This window comes from Pelodiscus sinensis, unplaced genomic scaffold, assembly GCF_049634645.1.
Source record: "Pelodiscus sinensis isolate JC-2024 unplaced genomic scaffold, ASM4963464v1 ctg185, whole genome shotgun sequence".
NCBI classification, from domain to species: Eukaryota; Metazoa; Chordata; order Testudines; family Trionychidae; genus Pelodiscus; species Pelodiscus sinensis.
Window position 1 is genome coordinate 24,368 of NW_027465960.1, and position 20,616 is coordinate 44,983.

At 71.0% G+C, this 20,616-nt stretch overlaps 2 protein-coding genes across 5 annotated transcripts in view; both read right to left on the bottom strand.

Moving 5' to 3' along the window:
* Window positions 1–308: 308 nt before the first annotated feature.
* On the bottom strand, window positions 309–9,775 carry LOC142825360 (zymogen granule membrane protein 16-like). The gene is made up of 6 exons (XM_075917348.1): window positions 9,640–9,775; window positions 7,023–7,092; window positions 5,974–6,112; window positions 5,365–5,614; window positions 1,448–1,663; window positions 309–335 (listed from the first exon to the last, which is right to left on the bottom strand). Exons 2-6 carry the CDS (start codon window positions 7,066–7,068, stop codon window positions 309–311), a joined length of 678 nt encoding a protein of 225 aa, XP_075773463.1. The 5' UTR covers window positions 7,069–7,092; window positions 9,640–9,775.
* Window positions 9,776–14,879: 5,104 nt separating this feature from the next.
* LOC102443745 (zymogen granule membrane protein 16) overlaps window positions 14,880–20,616 on the bottom strand; it is a 35,019-nt gene continuing 29,282 nt past the window's right edge. For 3 of the 4 annotated variants that reach the window (XM_075917357.1, XM_075917355.1, XM_075917354.1), the window contains exons 2-4: window positions 17,535–17,599; window positions 16,134–16,266; window positions 14,880–15,243 (exon numbers count right to left, since the gene is read on the bottom strand). In XM_075917357.1, the coding sequence (XP_075773472.1) occupies window positions 14,880–15,243; window positions 16,134–16,266; window positions 17,535–17,598 (561 nt within the window). In that variant the 5' untranslated portion in view covers window position 17,599. Of the gene's footprint in view, window positions 15,244–16,133; window positions 16,267–17,534; window positions 17,600–18,457; window positions 18,622–20,616 lie in introns of those variants that run through there. The other variant, XM_075917356.1, reaches the window with a different exon arrangement.

Here is a 20,616-nt window from a genome sequence, read left to right on the forward strand (position 1 = left end):
CCCTCCCCCTGCGACCTCCCATCAGGAGCTGTCGGGGAGTCGGCACAAACACCCCTTATCAGCCCAGCTCCCTCCCAGAGGCCCGGGGCCAGGCTGGGAACGAGGGGAGCTGCCAAGGGGCCCCCCCCACAGCGGGGTATGGACGGGCCGGCGCGGCTGCACAGACATTCAGGGACGTCTGCAGCGCTGGCTGAGGAACACAGCTCCCCCTGCTCCAAGCTCCGCTCCTGCCCTTGAAATGCAGGGAAGCCTTAGCACCTGTCTCAACCGCTGCTCCGCCCCAGAGCCAGCCGCATCGCGCACCCGGTTTATTTCCCGTACGTCAGGCACAGCCTCTGGTGGGAGCAGGCGCCCCCTAGAGGGGACAGGTCTCTGCCCCTTGCCCTGCCCCCCACAGCCAGCCGGGCCCTGCCCTGGGGCCAGGTGGGAGTTGGCGCCCCCTAGAGGGGACAGGTCTCTGCCCCATGCCCTGCCCCCCACAGCCAGAGGGGGCCAGACGGCTTCTTCCAGCGGCCGCCGTAGGGTTGCCAGACGGTTTCACAAAAATACCAAACAGCCCCCCAAAAAGCACGCCGGGAAAAACTTCTGTTGAGCAAAAAAAGGCCCCGGAAAAGTTGTTTTCTGAATGGTTTTACCAGAGCGACGGTGCAAATACTGGACGCTGGCAACCCTGAGCACAGGGGGAAGCTCTTTGGCTAAGTCTAGACGGGCAGGATTTTCTGAAAATGCTTTTAACGGAAAAGTTTTCTGTTAAAAGCATTTTCGGAAAAGCGCGTCTAGATTGGCAGGACGCTTTTCCGAAAAAGCACTTTTTGCAGAAAAGCGCCCGTGGCCAATCTAGACGCAGTTTTGCACAAAAAAGCCCCAATCACCATTTTCGCCATCGGGGCTTTTTTTGCGGAAAAGGAATCTGAGCTGTCTACACTGGCCCTTTTGCCCAGAGAGTTGGGGAAAGCTTTTTATTTTCGAATGATGGAGTTAGCTCTGAGCCACCGGCCTCAACTTCCTCCCCTGAGCTGGGAGAGAATCCAGGAGTCCTGGCTCCCAGCCCCCCGCTCTAACCACTAGACCCTACTCTCCTGCCAGAGCCCAGGAGAGAACCCAGGAGTCCTGGCTCCCAGCCCCCCCGCTCTAACCACTAGACCCCACTCCCTTCCCAGAACCCAGGAGAGAACCCAGGAGTCCTGGCTCCCAGCCCCCCGCTCTAACCACTAGACCCCACTCCCTTCCCAGAACCCAGGAGAGAACCCAGGAGTCCTGGCTCCCAGCCCCCCACTCTAACCACTAGACCCCACTCCCTTCCCAGAACCCAGGAGAGAACCCAGGAGTCCTGGCTCCCAGCCCCCCGCTCTAACCACTAGACCCTACTCTCCTGCCAGAGCCCAGGCTAGAACCCAGGAGTCCTGGCTCCCGCCCCCCCTCGGCGGAGCCCAGTGTCCCGGCTGACCTGGCTCAGCTGCTCGGCCAGGCGCTGGTTCTGCTCCGACAGCTGCAGCAGGGCCTGGGAGCTCTCCCGGCTGGTGTCCTGCTGCTCCAGGCGCTGGTGGCCCAGCTGGGCTCGCAGGGCCGCCAAGTCGCCCTCCAGCTCCGCCGCCCGCATCTCCCACTCGGCCTCCCTGGCCTCCAGCCGCCGCCGCAGCTCGTGCTTCTCCTGCTCCAGCCTCTGCGGGGGGGAGGGGGAGACCAGCTGGGCAGCCCCCCAACTGCACAGCACCCCGTTCCCTGTCCCCCCAGCCCTAGAGGGGAGCAGCCTCATGCCCTGCGCTAACCACTTGCATTGCTCACTGTTGGCAGACCGGACGCTGGACCTTTGGCCTGGGCCAGGCTGGCCGTTCTTACGGAGACGTGGAGCGGTTCCCACGTAGGCCCAGCTCGGCGAAGGCCTTTTCGTCCTGAGCACGACAGCCCGAGACTGGCTTAGCGCCCCTCCCTTACCCTCTGCCGCTGCAGGCACCTCGGCGCCGCCCCGGGCCCGTGCGAATGTGAGCAATGGCTTCCAATGGCGATTGGTGAAGAACGCGGGCAAAGGGCCCGGCCCGAAGCCTGAGCCCGCACACACGCAAGAGCGACCTTCGGAGAGCCGGTGCCAGCTGGGTTGGGGCGAGGCCCGAGGGGATGAAACGAAGAAAACCCGGATCCTTGGGCCCAGCCCCCGCCACTGGCTCAGCCCACTGGGTCCCGCCGTTGGGAATTGGGCCAAAGCGGGTGAGATGCCGACTGGGAGACGCAGACGCTACATTCGTCTCGCCCCAACCCCGACAGCAGGGCTGGGGCCGGTGTCCACCTAGCCCCAGCGAAGGGCCGGCCACGCGCCATGACGCCGGTTACAGCGTCTCAGCTCACACGGTGGGAACTTTCTCCCACCCCCTCCGGAGCCCTGAGAGGCACCTCCTGGGCGAGTCCCGCGAGCCTTAGACCCACGGTCGTGCGAGGACACGGACGGGGAGGGGACACGTCCCACACGTCTGTCTGTAGTTTGGAAGTAGCCAGCACCGAGTGGCTTGCGCCGTGCTGCCGGCAGCCCCTTGAGAATCCAGAGACTGCACGGCTCCGACGCATGGGAAACAGGCAACTCCCTCCGCCCCCTGCCAAGGGAGCGTCTTGCCCAGATGGGACCCCAGGGACAGCACCCCGTGCTGGGACGTGGCCCCTCTGGGGCAGGGCTGGGCCCACAGAGACCCCTCAGCCCTGATGGAGGGGGGTTATTGGTTTCCAATGCTTTGCACAATGCAGAGGGGCTGGGACTCAGTTTCCCCGGCTGTTCGTTGTTTAACGAGATGGCGGCGAGGGGGACAAGGCGTGACCCCAGCCAACAGCCTGGAGATGGGGGAGCCCTACAGAGGTCCATGGGGAAGCTAACAGGTTGTGGAGTGAGGGGCCATGGGGCCTGCCCAGCCAGATGGATCTGGAGTGGGGGCTGGGGACACGGGGAGCCCTCGCCCGGCGCTGGGATGCGGCTGGGTCTGGGGGGGGGCTGGGGACGCGGGGAACCCTCGCCCGGCGCTGGGATGCGGCTGGCTCTGGGGGGGGCTGGGGACGCGGGGAGCCCTCGCCCGGCGCTGGGATGCGGCTGGCTCTGAGGGGGGCTGGGGACACGGGGAGCCCTCGCCCGGTGCTGGGATGCGGCTGGCTCTGGGGTGGGGCTGGGGACGCGGGGAGCCCTCGCCCGGTGCTGGGATGCGGCTGGCTCTGGGGTGGGGCTGGGGACGCGGGGAGCCCTCGCCCGGTGCTGGGATGCGGCTGGCTCTGGGGTGGGGCTGGGGACGCGGGGAGCCCTCGCCCGGTGCTGGGATGCGGCTGGCTCTGGGGTGGGGCTGGGGACGCGGGGAGCCCTCACCCGGCGCTGGGATGCGGCTGGCTCTGGGGGGGGCTGGGGACACGGGGAGCCCTCGCCCGGCGCTGGGATGCGGCTGGCTCTGGGGTGGGGCTGGGGACACGGGGAGCCCTCGCCCGGCGCTGGGATGCGGCTGGCTCTGGGGGGGGCTGGGGACACGGGGAGCCCTCGCCCGGCGCTGGGATGCGGCTGGCTCTGGGGGGGGCTGGGGACACGGGGAGCCCTCACCCGGCGCTGGGATGCGGCTGGCTCTGGGGTGGGGCTGGGGACGCGGTGAGCCCTCACCCGGCGCTGGGATGCGGCTGGCTCTGGGGGGGGCTGGGGACGCGGGGAGCCCTCGCCCGGCGCTGGGATGCGGCTGGCTCTGGGGGGGGCTGGGGACACGGGGAGCCCTCGCCCGGCGCTGGGATGCGGCTGGCTCTGGGGGGGGCTGGGGACGCGGGGAACCCTCGCCCGGCGCTGGGATGCGGCTGGCTCTGGGGGGGGCTGGGGACACGGGGAACCCTCGCCCGGCGCTGGGATGCAGCTGGCTCTGGGGGGGGCTGGGGACGCGGGGAGCCCTCGCCCGGCGCTGGGATGCAGCTGGCTCTGGGGAAGCACATGAGGGGCTGCCTGGGGAAGTGGCGCCGTATGATAACCGGGATTGAGAACAGGATCCAGGCGCCCAGGACGTGTTTCGCCTCTAGGGGGCAGTGACACAGCATGGGGCCCAGGTGCTGGGACAGGAGCTCTGGGGAGTCCTGCAGCTCCCCCTAGGACTGGGGCCCAGGTGTCGGGGGCGAATCCCCTCAGGGCCCTGTGCTCCCCCAGCTACTCGCAATGGAGGAGAGAGAAACGGACACCGGGACCCAGACACCCGGGATGGGGGGAGGGGAGGCAGGAGAGAAGGGGCCCAGGTGTCCGGCACCCGGCCCGAGGTGCTGTCCTGGGGACCCGCGCACCACACAGGCCAGGACACAAGGGGTGGGAGGAGGCGCTCAATTTATTGGCAGGAGACTGCGAGACCCGGCAGGCTCAGGGGCGGCAGGGGGCCCCGGGGGCGGGGGGGCGGGGGCCCGGCAGGCTCAGGGGCGGCAGGGGGCCAGGGGGCCAGGGGGCGGGGGCCCGGCAGGCTCAGGGGCGGCAGGGGGCCCCGGGGGCGGGGGGGCGGGGGCCCGGCAGGCTCAGGGGCGGCAGGGGGCCCCGGGGGCGGGGGGGCGGGGGCCCGGCAGGCTCAGGGGCGGCAGGGGGCCAGGGGGCGGGGGCCCGGCAGGCTCAGGGGCGGCAGGGGGCCCCGGGGGCGGGGGGGCGGGGGCCCGGCAGGCTCAGGGGCGGCAGGGGGCCCCGGGGGCGGGGGGGGCGGGGGCCCGGCAGGCTCAGGGGCGGCAGGGGGCCAGGGGGCGGGGGCCCGGCAGGCTCAGGGGCGGCAGGGGGCCCCGGGGGCGGGGGGGGCGGGGGCCCGGCAGGCTCAGGGGCGGCAGGGGGCCCCGGGGGCGGGGAGGCGGGGGCCCGGCAGGCTCAGGGGCGGCAGGGGGCCAGGGGGCGGGGGGGCGGGGGCCCGGCAGGCTCAGGGGCGGCAGGGGGCCCCGGGGGCGGGGGGGGCGGGGGCCCGGCAGGCTCAGGGGCGGCAGGGGGCCCCGGGGGCGGGGGGGGGCGGGGGCCCGGCAGGCTCAGGGGCGGCAGGGGGCCCCGGGGGCGGGGGGGGCGGGGGCCCGGCAGGCTCAGGGGCGGCAGGGGGCCCCGGGGGCGGGGGGGCGGGGGCCCGGCAGGCTCAGGGGCGGCAGGGGGCCCCGGGGGCGGGGGGGGCGGGGGGCCCGGCAGGCTCAGGGGCGGCAGGGGGCCCCGGGGGCGGGGGGGCGGGGGGCCCGGCAGGCTCAGGGGCGGCAGGGGGCCCCGGGGGCGGGGGGGGCGGGGGCCCGGCAGGCTCAGGGGCGGCAGGGGCCCCGGGGGCGGGGGGGGCGGGGGCCCGGCCGGCTCAGGGGCGGCAGGGGGCCCCGGGGGCGGGGGGGGGCGCCCCAGTGGAAGCCCAGGGCGTAGAGGTAGGGCCCGGCCCGCCCGCTGATGGCCCGCAGCACGGCGCCCTGGGTCACGGGCAGCGCGAGGAAGCTGGTGCCGCTCTGGTTGCCGAAGACGAAGGTGCGGCCCAGGCTGGTGGTGAAGGTGACGGAGGTGACGACCCAGGAGCTGTAACTGCCCTGGGCCTGAACGACGCTCTCGCCCTCCTGCAGGTCCATCTCCACCATGGTGCCCCAGGTCTCCCCGCTCACCCCGCTCCACACGGTCCCGTAGCGCACCTGGATCCTGGGACGCAGGGAGCCCTCAGTGCCACCGCGGCTCCCCCGCCCCCTGCCCCCCCAGCCCCGCCGGCCCAGCTCCCCTGCCCCCCGCCCCCCCAGCCCAGCTCCCCCGCCCCCCCAGCCCCGCCAGCCCAGCTCCCCCGCCCCCCGCCCCCCCAGCCCCGCCGGCCCAGCTCCCCCGCCCCCCCAGCCCTGCCAGCCCAGCTCCCCTGCCCCCCGCCCCCCCAGCCCCGCCGGCCCAGCTCCCCTGCCCCCCGACCCCCCAGCCTCGCTGGCCCAGCTCCCCTGACCTCTGGCCTGCCCCCCTCCCCCCAACCCCGCTGGCCCACCTCCCCTGCCCTCCCCCCCGCCCCCCAATCTCACCCGTGGAGGGTCAGGCTGCCCGACCAGATCTTCATTCCAGTGATGGGTCCGACGATCTCGTAAGAGGTCTGGGAGAATTCGTTTCCCCAGGTGCCTCCATAGAGCCCAGAGAACGAGGCTTCCACAGGTTGCTCTTGTGCTGCAGGAGGATAAATCAGACCCTGGACGCGGCCCCTGGGGGGGGAGCAGGACTGGGCACACGGGGACCCTTGGCCCGGCGCTGGGACATGGCCCCTCGGCGGGGCGCAGGGCTGTGTGTACAGGGGCCCTGGCCCGGCGCTGGGACGTGGCCCCTCAGGGGGGCGCAGGGCTGTGTGTACAGGGCCCCTGGCCCGGCGCTGGGACGTGGCCCCTCGGGGGGGCGCAGGGCTGTGTGTACAGGGGCCCTGGCCCGGCGCTGGGACGTGGCCCCTCGGGGGGGCGCAGGGCTGTGTGTACAGGGCCCCTGGCCCGGCGCTGGGACGTGGCCCCTCGGGGGGGCGCAGGGCTGTGTGTACAGGGGCCCTTGGCCCGGCGCTGGGATGTGGCCCCTCGGGGGGGCGCAGGGCTGTGTGTACAGGGGCCCTTGGCCCGGCGCTGGGACGTGGCCCCTCGGGGGGGCGCAGGGCTGTGTGTACAGGGGCCCTTGGCCCGGCGCTGGGACGTGGCCCCTCGGGGGGGCGCAGGGCTGTGTTTACAGGGGCCCCTGGCCCGGCGCTGGGACGTGGCCCCTGGGGGGGCGCAGGGCTGTGTGTACAGGGGCCCTGGGCCCGGCGCTGGGACGTGGCCCCTCGGGGGGGCGCAGGGCTGTGTGTACAGGGGCCCTTGGCCCGGCGCTGGGACGTGGCCCCTTGGGGGGGCACAGGGCTGTGTGTACAGGGGCCCCTGGCCCGGCACTGGGACATGGCCCCTCGGGGGGGGGGGCGCAGGGCTGTGTGTACAGGGGCCCCTGGCCTGGCAGTGGGGCCAGCGATGATCCTGGGGAGCGAGAACCCCCACCGGTCTCCCAGCCAAACCCAGCCCCGGCCAGGCCCTGCTCACAGCGGTTCCTTCAGCCCCCGTGCTCCTACCTCTGCCGACGGCGCCGATCGCAGCGAGGAGAAGGATCCGCAGCATCGTGGCAGGGGGTCGCCGCCGAGTCTGCACAGACAGATGGGGGGTGGGAATTCTGCCGGCTTCCTTAGCTCCCCGCGGCTCCTTTCCCGCCAACGCTCATGCCTGGGCCCCGGGGACTGGGGGTTTCCTACCGACTCGCCCCGACACCAGCGGCCTCTGCGGGGTGGAGCGCGGGGCTGCCTGCACCCGGGTCCCTCCCCCCGTGCTGAGATGCGGCCGCCTCTGGGGTGGAACGGCCGTTTGTAGCGAGCCACACGGGCCTAGCCCTGCACTGCAGCTGCCCAGCCAAGCTCGCGGCAAGAACGCGCCGGCCCGGCACTCACCTGCCTCCCAAGCGCAGAAGCCGAAGAGCCCCGGGCGCGTTCTTCTTATATCGGGTTCCACTTGTGCACCCCGCCCCAGAGGTGGGGCCACCCTGGCCCGATTTCCCCTGGTGCTTGCTCAGGGCAGCGCCCGCGGTTCCCAGCCCGGCCCCGTGCCCCTGGGGAGGGAGCTCGGCCGATAAGGGGCATTTGTGCCACTCCTGTTTGACTAGCCCGATAACGCCTGGGGGAGGTCGCCCCCAGGGCTCCTGGGGGGGGGCACTGGCAGTGGGGGCCCGGAGCCACATTTCCTGCACAGTCTCTCCTCGACTGTCCTCAAAACTCAGAACCAGGAGCTTTTATGTCTGCGTCCCAACGCCAGCCCACATCGCCCCGCGCTGGGTCCGATTCTCCTTCGGTTCCTATCCCGGCGCCCATCACCGCGGCGTCTGGGCACCCTCAGCGGGCTCCCCATGCGGCACGGTCTCCGGCCCTCTACCCAGGGCCAGACGCGCCTGCACTGGGGGCCCTGTTTGCTAGGGTCTCTTCGCCCCTAGCGCAGGTGGCACACCAAAGAGAGGCCTCTGGCGCTCAGAGTGGAAGGTGGGAGATCCGGGTGTCAGCACCCCCGACCCCGCAACCGTCGCGCTGTTGTGTCAGCACCCCCGACCCCGCAACCGTCGCGCTGTTGTGTCAGCAGCCCCGACCCCGCAACCGTCGCGCTGTTGTGCCTGCAGCCCCGACCCCGCAACCGTCGCGCTGCTGTGTCTGCAGCCCCGACCCCGCAACCGTCGCGCTGCTGTGTCTGCAGCCCCGACCCCGCAACCGTCGCGCTGCTGTGTCTGCAGCCCCGACCCCGCAACCGTCGCGCTGTTGTGTCAGCAGCCCCGACCCCGCAACCGTCGCGCTGTTGTGCCTGCAGCCCCGACCCCGCAACCGTCGCGCTGCTGTGTCTGCAGCCCCGACCCCGCAACCGTCGCGCTGTTGTGCCTGCAGCCCCGACCCCGCAACCGTCGCGCTGCTGTGTCTGCAGCCCCGACCCCGCAACCGTCGCGCTGTTGTGTCAGCAGCCCCGACCCCGCAACCGTCGCGCTGTTGTGCCTGCAGCCCCGACCCCGCAACCGTCGCGCTGCTGTGTCTGCAGCCCCGACCCCGCAACCGTCGCGCTGTTGTGCCTGCAGCCCCGACCCCGCAACCGTCGCGCTGTTGTATCTGCAGCCCCGACCCCGCAACCGTCGCGCTGTTGTGTCTAAGACCCCGACACTGCGGTGTTTTCCCAGGGGCTGTCTGGGACCCCAACAGTCCTTCCTCGATCTGTGGCAAACCCAAAGCAAAGTGGCTTTCCCCAGAGAGGGTGGTTGGACTGGGTCCCAGGAACCAGGATCTTTAAGTCCAGTTCACCTGGGATGGGTCAGCGCCCAACAGAGGCCTCTAGAAATGACCCGGCCAGCACCGAGGAAAGCGGAGCGGAAGGTGCTGGAGAGAGCCGCACGAGAGCCGAGAGAGAGTTTACAAGAGCTCCTGGAGGAAACTGGCCAGCGCCGGGGAACCCAGCTGGGAGGTAGAAAGACTCAAGTTTGGGGCCTTTCCCAGCGGAGGGAGGGGGCAGGTGACTATGGATCCGAGCCGTGGTGGAGGGGCGGGGCAAGGCTGGGTCTGAATGGTAAACTGAGGCAAGGCATGCCTGTGTCGCTGTGGGAAGGCACCTTCTGCAAGGCCAACCCAAAACAGCAACCCGAAGTAAGGGCCTCCCGGGGACCTTGATGGTCTGGCCGACCAGGCAAGCTGCAACACCGGGGCAGCTGGGCGCAGGGTCGCAGCACACGGAGGCGAGGGCGCTGGGTTAATATATAACGAAGATCAAAGACTCTGCTGGCAGCTAACCTAGGAACTGCCCAAGGCACACAAGGAGCCGCCCCGCCCGCGATTGAGCTGTGAATAGTCACTGACCCAGGCTCGGGAAAGGTCTGGGGTTTGCTGGAACCCCTGAGATTTGGTGACGCACCAGGAGATGTTTTTCCTGTGCTTTTCAGTTGCCTGCCGGGCTGCGGGAGGCCGGAGTCACCTGCAAGGGCTCACGTAAGGCTCAAAGGTGGGATCTCAGTGGCCCAAAGAGAGAGCAGGCAGAAGACCGCAGGGCACTAAACACGATCAAACAGGACACGGCAGCTGCGCTTCAGACCCGCCGGGCGCGTCTCCGCGGGGCAGGATCTTGAAATAACAACGAAACCGAACGAGCGTGTCCCACGGCAGGCGAGCCTCGACTTACCGGATACGAGGCCCTCGCTCTTCCTGCTTCGGAGGAGTCCGTGAGCAGACAGACGCACAGACGCTCAGCGCCCGGCAGACTGACGAGCAGTCGCCCGTTTCCATGACGCTTCTGCCCTGCTCTGTCACACCCGTGCTTTGCTGGCAGGGCGGGGTTTTCGGCTGGGACCCTCTTTCCCCCGTGCCCAGGGTAACAGCTGGCGCCACCCCCCACTCCGTACCACCGGGCCGGGCCACGGAGCTCAGTGCAGGGCCGGCTAACATCCAGGTTTCCTTGTTCCCGGCCTGGGCGAGATGGGACGCCGGCCCCGATTTACCCCAGCGGGTGCGGAGTCTGAGCCAGAGCCGATAAACCACAGAGTGTCGGCGCCGCACGTGGCAAAGGCAGCTGCCCTCCCCCAGCCCCAAGCCCTGCAGTGCTCTCCGGTGGCGTCCGGCCCCTAGGGCAGCTGCCCAGGCCGTGCCCAAGGGAAGCGTCTGTCCATGGTGACGTAGCGAGGGCCGTATTCACTCTTGTAGGCCCTGTAGGCCCTCTGCTGGGTGGTGGGGGATGTGATTGTACTGCCCCGCGCTGTCCGGGAGTAACTCGGTGTGTGCCTCAGTTTCCCTGGGCACTGCAGCACTGTCTGGACAAGGCGGGGAAGTACATTCAGCCTGTCAGGGCCTGAGGGCCGGGTGGCAGCAGATAGCACCTCGGGCCTGGAAGCAGGACAAAGCAGGGGGCGGGGCTGCCTCAGGTGGCTGTGAGGGGGAGTTACTTTGCAGCTGGCTGGGGGAGGAGGGAGCCGAGCTGGCCTGGGGGGCAGGGGGGCAGAGCTGGGGCTTTGGTGCCCCCTGCCCCCAGGCTGGGCCGGCTGCTCCTGGTTCCTGTAACAAGTCTGGGCTGCGCCGTGTCCCTGGGACCCAATAACCCTTCTCTCCTACCTGCCGCCTGAGTGTCCCGCCGGGCTGCAGACGGGGGTGCAGGGCCGGGGCCCCCACAGTCCGTGGGAGTGCTGAGACGTTAGGAGGGCCCAGAGACCAAGGGAGGGGGGACGTCGGGACAAGGCAAGGGGGGAGGGGACAGGGTCCTATAGAAGCCGAAGTCCAAACACCAGGCGTCTGGTCTCGTCAGCATTTACCGCCGGCCACCTGGCCACTGGGGCCCTGCCAGGCCTGCGCACATCGCTGGCCCGCCAGCCACCGGGCGCCCCTGGGTGCTGTGCACAGGCCGCTGGGGAACCCGCTCCCGGCTGGGCGAGGGGCCCCGCGTGCGGCTCTGGGCTGGTCTGCGGGAGCCACGTGGCAGGGCCCGGCCCTGGCTTCGCGGTAGCGCCCACGGTGCTGGTTTCAACGAGCCCGCCTCGCTAGCCACACCCCGTCCTGGCGCCGGCCCAGCCCTCGATCACGTGACTGCTGCTCGCCGGGCGCTATTTGCTACGGTGTTGACACAGCTGCAAATACACATTGATCATCCCCTTGTCCCCGGCCAACTCAGCGCCACGGCGCCTCCTGCTGGTCGCACGGGGAGTTAGCTCATCAGCAGGGCGCCTCCCTGGCCAGGGCTTCCCCCCCGTCACTGCATGCCGGGAACCGCCCTGCCACAGGGCCCCACTCTCCAGGAACCCCCAGCCCCCTACACCCACCATGCCTCAGTGACCCACAGCCAATCACCTTCTAGCCCCTGCTTCAGGGGCAGACCACCAATTGCCACTCAGCACTGGCAGGGGGGTGGGGGTGCTGCCCTGGCTGCCCCCAGCCCTAGTGCCTCAAGCCCTGCAGCTAGGGGGCAGGGGTGGCCTGGCCAGAGCTCCCCAGCCCTGCCCCAAGTCAGGACCTCCCCAGTAGCCAGGCAGCTCCTGTGCCCCAGCTGGTGCAAGAGTGAGTCTGAGGCCAGGAGCCCGTATTTATACTCCCCTGGGCTGGGCTCTGATTGGCTAGTTCCTGCCTCAGCTGGGGCCTTGCCCTCTCCCAGGGCTGGGTTTCACCCTTAAAGGGCCAGTCACACCTCTCCTGGGGGCATGGGGGCAGGGCGGGGTCTGGCTGGCTGGCTCCCGGGGGCGGGGGATGGGGCATGGGGCCCATCTCCTCCAGGGGGTGCCAGCTCTGATCTAGCAGCAGGGCGTTGGTGGGGGGTGCATGGGGCAGGACTGGGGGCTCGGCAGGGGCCCTGTGCAGTGCGGAGCAGACGGGGGGCCCCTTGCTGGGTTTCCCCAGCCCCCCCAAATATTGCCCCCTCCGTACGGCTGTGTCAGCACAGAGCCAGCAGCAATATGGACCCAGCACAAGGTCTCTGCCACGTGTCTTGGGGGTCCTGCCCACAGGGGGGAGATGCCCCACCCGGTCCCCTCTCCCACCGGCACAAACCCACATTGCACCAGGGTGAGGGACCCCTCCCAGAACTGGGAGAGAACCCAGAGTCCTGGCTGCCAGCCCCTCTCCTCTAACCACTGCACCCCACTGCCCTGGAGCAGGGAGAGAACCCAGAGTCCTGGCTGCCAGCCCCTCTCCTCTAACCACTGCACCCCACTGCCCCGGAGCTGGGGGAGAACCCAGAGTCCTGGCTGCCAGCCCCTCTCCTCTAACCACTGCACCCCACTGCCCTGGAGCAGGGAGAGAACCCAGAGTCCTGGCTGCCAGCCCCTCTCCTCTAACCACTGCACCCCACTGCCCTGGAGCAGGGAGAGAACCCAGAGTCCTGGCTGCCAGCCCCTCTCCTCTAACCACTGCACCCCACTGCCCCGGAGCTGGGAGAGAACCCAGAGTCCTGGCTGCCAGCCCCTCTCCTCTAACCACTGCACCCCACTGCCCCGGAGCTGAGAGAGAACCCAGAGTCCTGGCTGTCAGCCCCTCTCCTCTAACCACTGCACCCCACTGCCCCGGAGCTGGGAGAGAACCCAGAGTCCTGGCTGCCAGCCCCTCTCCTCTAACCACTGCACCCCACTGCCCCGGAGCTGGGAGAGAACCCAGAGTCCTGGCTGCCAGCCCCTCTCCTCTAACCACTGCACCCCACTGCCCCGGAGCTGAGAGAGAACCCAGAGTCCTGGCTGTCAGCCCCTCTCCTCTAACCACTGCACCCCACTGCCCCGGAGCTGAGAGAGAACCCAGAGTCCTGGCTGCCAGCCCCTCTCCTCTAACCACTGCACCCCACTGCCCCGGAGCTGAGAGAGAACCCAGAGTCCTGGCTGCCAGCCCCTCTCCTCTAACCACTGCACCCCACTGCCCCGGAGCTGAGAGAGAACCCAGAGTCCTGGCTGCCAGCCCCTCTCCTCTAACCACTGCACCCCACTGCCCCGGAGCTGGGGGAGAACCCAGAGTCCTGGCTCCCAGCCCCTCTCCTCTAACCACTGCACCCCACTGCCCCGGAGCTGAGAGAGAACCCAGAGTCCTGGCTGCCAGCCCCTCTCCTCTAACCATTGCACCCCACTGCCCCGGAGCTGGGAGAGAACCCAGAGTCCTGGCTGCCAGCCCCTCTCCTCTAACCACTGCACCCCACTGCCCCGGAGCTGGGAGAGAACCCAGAGTCCTGGCTGCCAGCCCCTCTCCTCTAACCACTGCACCCCACTGCCCCGGAGCTGGGAGAGAACCCAGAGTCCTGGCTGCCAGCCCCTCTCCTCTAACCATTGCACCCCACTGCCCCGGAGCTGGGAGAGAACCCAGAGTCCTGGCTGCCAGCCCCTCTCCTCTAACCACTGCACCCCACTGCCCCGGAGCTGGGAGAGAACCCAGAGTCCTGGCTGCCAGCCCCTCTCCTCTAACCATTGCACCCCACTGCCCCGGAGCTGAGAGAGAACCCCATGGCGGTCAGGAGCCTAAGCAGCCCTAGTGAGGCCTGGGGGCTCCAAGCCCCCCGTACAGAGGAAACCCGGCTCCTTACATCTGACTCCTGGTGCGGCCGTGTCTCCACTAGGCCCTGGCCCCGGGAGGGGCTAATCCGGAGTCACCAGCCTGCAGTGGGGGAGAGCCGGGTGCTGCTCTCAGGGTCAATCCGGAGTCGCACCCTGTTACTCCGGCCCCGCGTCGCTCTGGCTGCCGCAGCCCAAGGAATCTGCAGCGGGTCTGGACCTCCGGGGCCACCTGGCGTCAGCGACTCCCGACACGTTTCGGAGCCCACAACGCACACGCCTCGCCGGATCCTCAGGCCTGAGCCCAGCTCCCCGGATTCGCCGGCACGCACGTGGATGGCGTTTCTCTTGGGCCAGCCTTCTTCCGTGGGGCTCAGGACCGGCTCCCGGCTGCCAGGGCCCGAGGCAGGCCAGACTTCCCCCTCCCCACTGCTCTGGGAGGGAAGTGCAGTCTAGTGGGTAGACCGGGGGGGACTGGGAGCCAGGACTCCTGGGTTCCATCCCCAGTTCTGGCAGGGCAGTGGGGTGTACTGGTTAGAGCAGGCTCTGGGTGGGAGCCCGGGCGCCGCTCCAGGAGAAAGGCCCCGTGTTCGGGTGCCTGGCGGGCGCAAGAGGCGGCGTTTGTCTGGATTCCCGAGATGGCGAAAGGGAGCCAGTTTGTTTGGGCGGCCGAGGGGCGATCGCTGGGGCTCCGTCCGGGTGGCAGAGCCAGGCCAGAGGCGTTTGTGTGGCTGCGGGCGGCCCCAGGGACGATGCACAGACGCAGCCAAGGATGCGTTGTGTGTGCTGGGAATTGGGCCTGGGGGATGGCGGGAAGACGGGCACCCGGCTCCCAGACCTGGCAGCTTGGTGCGTGCCCCTAACCCGGCCGACGGTGCGAAAGGAGCCCAGTGCCGGGACAGGGTACCCGCGCCCCACCTGCTCTGCCCCACGGCACAGCTCCTCCTGGGGTTGTGAGTCTCTGGTTCCACGGCCCGGCACAGCCCATGGCCCCTGCGCACTGCGCTCCCATCCTGCTGGGCCCCCCGGGCTCTCCCTCAGCTGTGACCCCGGCACCGTTTCCTGGCTACCAACGCCCACTCTAACCACTAGGCCTGACTCCGGTTCCGCCCTCGACCGCCCGCCAGCCACACACCCCTGAGTCAACAACCCAGAGACCGAGTTTGATGCTTAAGGCTTTAATTAGCACGTTGTTAGCGTAAACAAGCTGCAATTCATCAGCCTCTAATCCTGGCAAAGCATTGGCAGCCCAGCGCTCTCAGGAGAGGGTACAAGGAGGGAAAGCGACAGGGATCGGGGTTAGCTTGCGGAACATCCTGCCACTTGATTAGGCTGCTTGTTAATTTCATGAGCTCCTCTAACCGGCTCTAATGAATCAACTAATGGTGAGGAACGTGCTTCTCTGGGCCGCAAAAAGCTATTCAAAGGGATAGCCTGGGGAACGCCCTGCCACTGGGACCATGGCCCGGCGCCCCCCCCGCCTGCGAGGGCCGGCCCAGTGCATGCCGATGCCCGTGAGGGCCGCTCCGTTGTGGTGCCCGGTGATGAAGTCCAGGAACTCGACGGGCTCCTCGGGGATGGCGTTGAAGCTGACCCCGTAGGGCTGGCCGAAGAAGAAGATGCGGCCCTTGTTGGTGGAGATGATGAGCTGGTAGATGTAGGTGGAGTGTTTGCCGGAGACCTGCGTGATCCGCTCGCCCCGCAGCAGGCTCACCTCGTGCTTCGTCCCCCGCTCGCCCCCGAACGCCTGGCCCCAGGTGTAGGCAAACTGGAGCTGGATGCTGGGGGAAGGAGCAGAGCGGGGTGAGAGCGGCCCCCCGAAATCTGCATAGAGCCCCCTAAACCAGTGACCCTCCCCCAATCCCTCTCTGCCCCCAAACCACCAACTCCCCAATCCCTCTCTCCCCCCAAACCACCAACCCCCCCAATCCCTCTCTGCCCCCAAACCACCAACCCCCCAATCTCTCTCTGCCCCCAAACCACCAACCCCCCCCATCTCTCTCTGACCCCAAACCACAGACCCACTGTGACGTAGTGGGGGGTACCTTGCTGGGGCTGTGGTGACCTCTGCTGTCTGTAGCAGGACCCAGCAAGGCGGGGGGCGGGGAGTCATTATGCAAAGGGGGCTCCAAACCGGTCTGACCAGCCACCCCCCAGGGAGGGAAACAAAGGAAGGTGGATGCCGCCCTGGCTGGGGGGCAGGGCTGGAAGAGAGTTACTTTTCTGGCTGGGGAGACAGCCTAGGGAAGGGAAGGGGGCTGGAATTTAGGGGCCCAGTCTCCCCCATATCAAGGGGGGCTGAGGCATCCTAGGCCTGCCCTGGAACCAGATTCCATCTGTGCTGGGCTGTATCCTGGAGAAGCAATAAACTCCCCTGTTCTACCGGCTGGGGGAGTCTGTCCGTGCCATACGGGGGTGCAGGAGTCGGGGGACCCCAACGTGCCGTCACCCCCCCAATCCCTCTCTCCCCTCTCTGCCTCCCAACCACCCATGCTCCGAATCTCAACCTTCCTTTATGCCCCCAAAACCACCGCCCCACCCCTGGACTCCCCAGCCCCTGCTCTGCCCCCCACCACAATGCTCCTTCAGCCGCGCCCCCCTTCCAATCCCTTCCCCACTGTCCTCTCTCCTCCACACCCTGACTCTGCCCCCACGGCCGCCGCCCACGCACCCGGCGATGTAGCTGCAGGAGTACTCCCAGACCCGCAGGGCTGTGATGACGCCCCGTCGGTGCAGCCCCGAGTAGGAGAACGGGGTCCCCGAGCCGGAGCCGTACTCCCCCGAGAAGGAGTGTCGCTTGTGGCCTGGCAGAGAAAGAAAGAGTGAAACCGGGGCAGAGGGCAGGAGCTGCAGGGCGGAGTGGGGGGACCAGTGGGGGTGGCGGGGGCTGTGGGGCAGAGTGGGGGGACCAGCGGGGCAGGAGCTATGGGGTGGAGTGGGGGGACCGGTGGGGTGGGGGCTGCAGGACGGAGTGGGGGGACCAGCGGGGGGAACGGGGGCAGCGGGGCAGAGTGGGGGGACCAGCGGGGGGGTGAGGGCTGCAGGGCAGAGTGGGGGTTCCGGCAGGGGGGGGCAGGGGCTGCAGGGCGGAGTGGGGGTTCCGGCAGGGGGGGGGCAGGGGCTGCAGGGCGGAGTGGGGGTCCAGCAGGGGGGCGGGGGCTGCAGGGCGGAGTGGGGGTCCAGCAGGGGGGCGGGGGCTGCAGGGCGGAGGGGGGGTTCCGGCGGGGGGGCGGGGGATGCAGGGCGGAGGGGGGGTCCAACAGGGGGGCAGGGGCTGCAGGGCGGAGTGGGGGTTCCGGCGGAGGGTGGGGGCTGCAGGGCGGAGGGGGGGTCCGGCGGGGGGGCGGGGGCTGCAGGGCGGAGTGGGGGTTCTGGCGGGGGAGCAGGGGCTGCAGGGCGGAGGGGGGGTCCAGCGGGAGGGGCCGCAGGGCAGAGTGGGGGTCCGGCGGGGGGGCCGCAGGGCGGAGTGGGGGTCCGGCGGGGGGGCCGCAGGGCGGAGTGGGGGTCCGGCGGGGGGGCCGCAGGGCGGAGTGGGGGTCTGGCGGGGGGGCCGCAGGGCGGAGTGGGGGTCTGGTGGGGGGGCGGGGGCTGCAGGGCGGAGTGGGGGTCCGGCGGGGGGGCGGGGGCTGCAGGGCGGAGTGGGGGTCCGGCGGGGGGGGCGGGGGCTGCAGGGCGGAGTGGGGGTCCGGCAGGGGGGTCGCAGGGCGGAGTGGGGGTCCGGCGGGGGGGCTGCAGGGCGGAGTGGGGGTCCGGCGGGGGGGTCGCAGGGCGGAGTGGGGGTCCGGCAGGGGGGTCGCAGGGCGGAGTGGGGGTCCGGCGGGGGGGCCGCAGGGCGGAGTGGGGGTCTGGCGGGGGGGGCGGGGGCTGCAGGGCGGAGTGGGGGTCCGGCGGGGGGGCGGGGGCTGCAGGGCGGAGTGGGGGTCCGGCGGGGGGGTCGCAGGGCGGAGTGGGGGTCCGGCGGGGGGGCTGCAGGGCGGAGTGGGGGTCCGGCGGGGGGGTCGCAGGGCAGAGTGGGGGTCCGGCGGGGGGGCCGCAGGGCGGAGTGGGGGTCCGGCAGGGGGGGTCTGTTCACCTGTGCGCTCGGCGGCCGAGTGCCCCAGCAGGGCCAGGCTGACCAGCAGGACTTGCAGCAGCATCCTGTGAGGGCCACGCGACAGGCTGAGCGCCCCACGTCACCCCCCAGCCAGCCCAGCCCCCGCCCCACCGCCGGGGTGCTCCCAGGGGTCTCCCAAGCAGATTCTCCCCCCGAGGCAGGGCTGCCCCACACCTTGGCCCATCCCGCAGCCGGGGGCAGCTCCGGGCAGACAGGCGCTGCGGGGAAAGCCAGGGCGCGGGCGCAGGACCAGAGCTGGAGCTGGAGCCGGAGCCGGAGCCGGAGCCGGGGCAGGGGCGGGAAGTGGCTCGGAGTCAGGGGCAAAGGCTCCAATCTGGTGCCCGGAGCAGAGCTGGCCGGGGTGGGACAGCCAGGGGCCGGGGCCGGGGCCGGGGCCGGGGCCGGGGCCGGGGCAGGGGCCGGGGCCGGGGCCGGGGCAGGGGCAGGGGCAGGGGCAGGGGCCGGGGCCGGGGCCGGGGGCCGGGGGCCGGGGCAGGGGGCAGGGGGCCGGGGGCCGGGGCCGGGGCCGGGGCCGGGGCAGGGGCAGGGGCAGGGGCCGGGGCCGGGGCCGGGGCAGGGGCAGGGGCCGGGGCCGGGGCAGGGGTAGGGGCAGGGGCAGGGGGCCAGGGCAGGGGCAGGGGCAGGGGCAGGGGTAGGGGCAGGGGCAGGGGGCCAGGGCAGGGGCAGGGGCAGGGGCAGGGGCAGGGGCAGGGGGCCAGGGCAGGGGCAGGGGCAGGGGCAGGGGCCGGGGGCCAGGGGCAGGGGCAGGGGCCGGGGCCGGGGCCGGGGGCCAGGGGCAGGGGCCGGGGCCGGGGCAGGGGGCCGGGGCAGGGGCAGGGGCCGGGGCCGGGGCCGGGGCAGGGGCATGGGCAGGGGCCGGGGCAGGGGGCCGGGGCACTCACGTGAACCAGGGCAAGCCCGGGGCAGAGGAGAGAAGGGGCGCGCGGCGGAGCAGCCGGGAGCCGGGCCAGGCGGTGGGTCCGGGTGCAGCGGTGCCGGGCGTGCGCCCCACTTAACAGGAGCAGCCCCCCCGTCCACGCCCCCCCCCGCACCGATACCCATCTCTTGCACCAGCCCCTTATCAGCTCCGCGGCCCCCGGCCAGCCGGCCCTGCGGTGTAACGGCCTCCCGCCCCCCAACCGCCCGGCCTCATCCCCTGCGGCCAGACACCCGCTTGGGGGGCACTGGGCCCGGCCCTTGGACAGCCATGACTGCCAGGGTCCCAGCCCCCATGCACCCCCTGCACACAGCCACCCGCCCCCAGGGCCTGCCCCCCATAACCCCACCCCCTGCACACAGCCACCCGCCCCCAGGGCCTGCCCCCCATAACCCCACACCCCCCTGCACACAGCCACCCGCCCCCAGGGCCTGCCCCCCATAACCCCACCCCCTGCACACAGCCACCCGCCCCCAGGGCCTGCCCCCCATAACCCCACACCCCCCTGCACACAGCCACCCGCCCCCAGGGCCTGCCCCCCATAACCCCACACCCCCCTGCACACAGCCACCCGCCCCCAGGGCCTGCCCCCCATAACCCCACACCCCCCTGCACACAGCCACCTGCCCCGAGGGCCTGCCCCACACATCCCCACACCCTGCACACAGCCACCCGCCCCCAGGGCCTGCCCCCCACCACCCCACCCCCTGCACACAGCCACCCGCCCCCAGGGCCTGCCCCCCACCACCCCACCCCCTGCACACAGCCACCCGCCCCCAGGGTCTGCCCCCCACCACCCCACCCCCTGCACACAGCCACCCGCCCCCAGGGCCTGCCCCCCACCACCCCACCCCCTGCACACAGCCACCCGCCCCCAGGGTCTGCCCCCCACCACCCCACCCCCTGCACACAGCCACCCGCCCCCAGGGCCTGCCGCCCCACCACCCCACCCCCTGCACACAGCCACCCGCCCCCAGGGTCTGCCCCCCACCACCCCACCCCCTGCACACAGCCACCCGCCCCCAGGGTCTGCCCCCCACCACCCCACCCCCTGCACACAGCCACCCGCCCCCAGGGTCTGCCCCCCACCACCCCACCCCCTGCACACAGCCACCCGCCCCCAGGGCCTGCCCCCCACCACCCCACCCCCTGCACACAGCCACCCGCCCCCAGGGTCTGCCCCCCACCACCCCACCCCCTGCACACAGCCACCCGCCCCCAGGGCCTGCCCCCCACCACCCCACCCCCTGCACACAGCCACCCGCCCCCAGGGCCTGCCCCCCACCACCTCACCCCCTGCACACAGCCACCCGCCCCGAGGGCCTGCCCCCCACCACCCCACCCCCTGCACACAGCCACCCGCCCCCAGGGCCTGCCCCACACCCTGCACACAGCCACCCGCCCCCAGGGCCTGCCCCACACCCTGCACACAGCCACCCGCCCCCAGGGCCTGCCCCACACCCTGCACACAGCCACCCGCCCCCAGGGTCTGCCCCCCACAACCCCACACCCTGCACACAGCCACCCGCCCCCAGGGTCTGCCCCCCACCACCCCACCCCCTGCACACAGCCACCCGCCCCCAGGGCCTGCCCCCCACCACCCCACCCCCTGCACACAGCCACCCGCCCCCAGGGCCTGCCCCCCACCACCCCACCCCCTGCACACAGCCACCCGCCCCCAGGGCCTGGGCCCCCAGTTGCTGCCGAGCCCCTTCACAGCTGGGAGCTAGAGGAGTGGGGTGTCTGGCTGCAGTGTGGGCCCTGGGGGGGGCACCCCGACTCTGCTCTGTGCTCTCATCCGGCACATGGCAACCGCTGCATGGATTGAAAACAACATGAAAAGCAGCATGGCCACGCGCACACGCACACACACACAAACACACAAACACACACACATCCACGCGCACACACACACACACACATGCACACACACACACCCACACACACCCACACACACACACACAAACACACACACATCCACGCGCACACGCACACACATGCACACACACACACCCACACACACACACACACACACACACAAACACACACACACCCCCACACCCACACACACAAACACACACTCCCCCCCACACAAACACACACTTCCCCCCACACACTCCTCCC

What these genes read in the sequence shown, in the direction of transcription:
- LOC142825360 (XM_075917348.1), bottom strand. Translation starts at nt 7,068, where the DNA reads ATGCTGCGGATCCTTCTCCTCGCTGCGATCGGCGCCGTCGGCAGAG. An exon ending in GGCAGCCTGACCCTCCACGG is followed by an intron (nt 5,615 to 5,973) that starts GTGAGATTGGGG and finishes CCTGCGTCCCAG; the next exon opens with GATCCAGGTGCGCTACGGGA. An exon ending in TGGCCGAGCAGCTGAGCCAG is followed by an intron (nt 336 to 1,447) that starts GTCAGCCGGGAC and finishes TGCTCCCACCAG; the next exon opens with AGGCTGTGCCTGACGTACGG.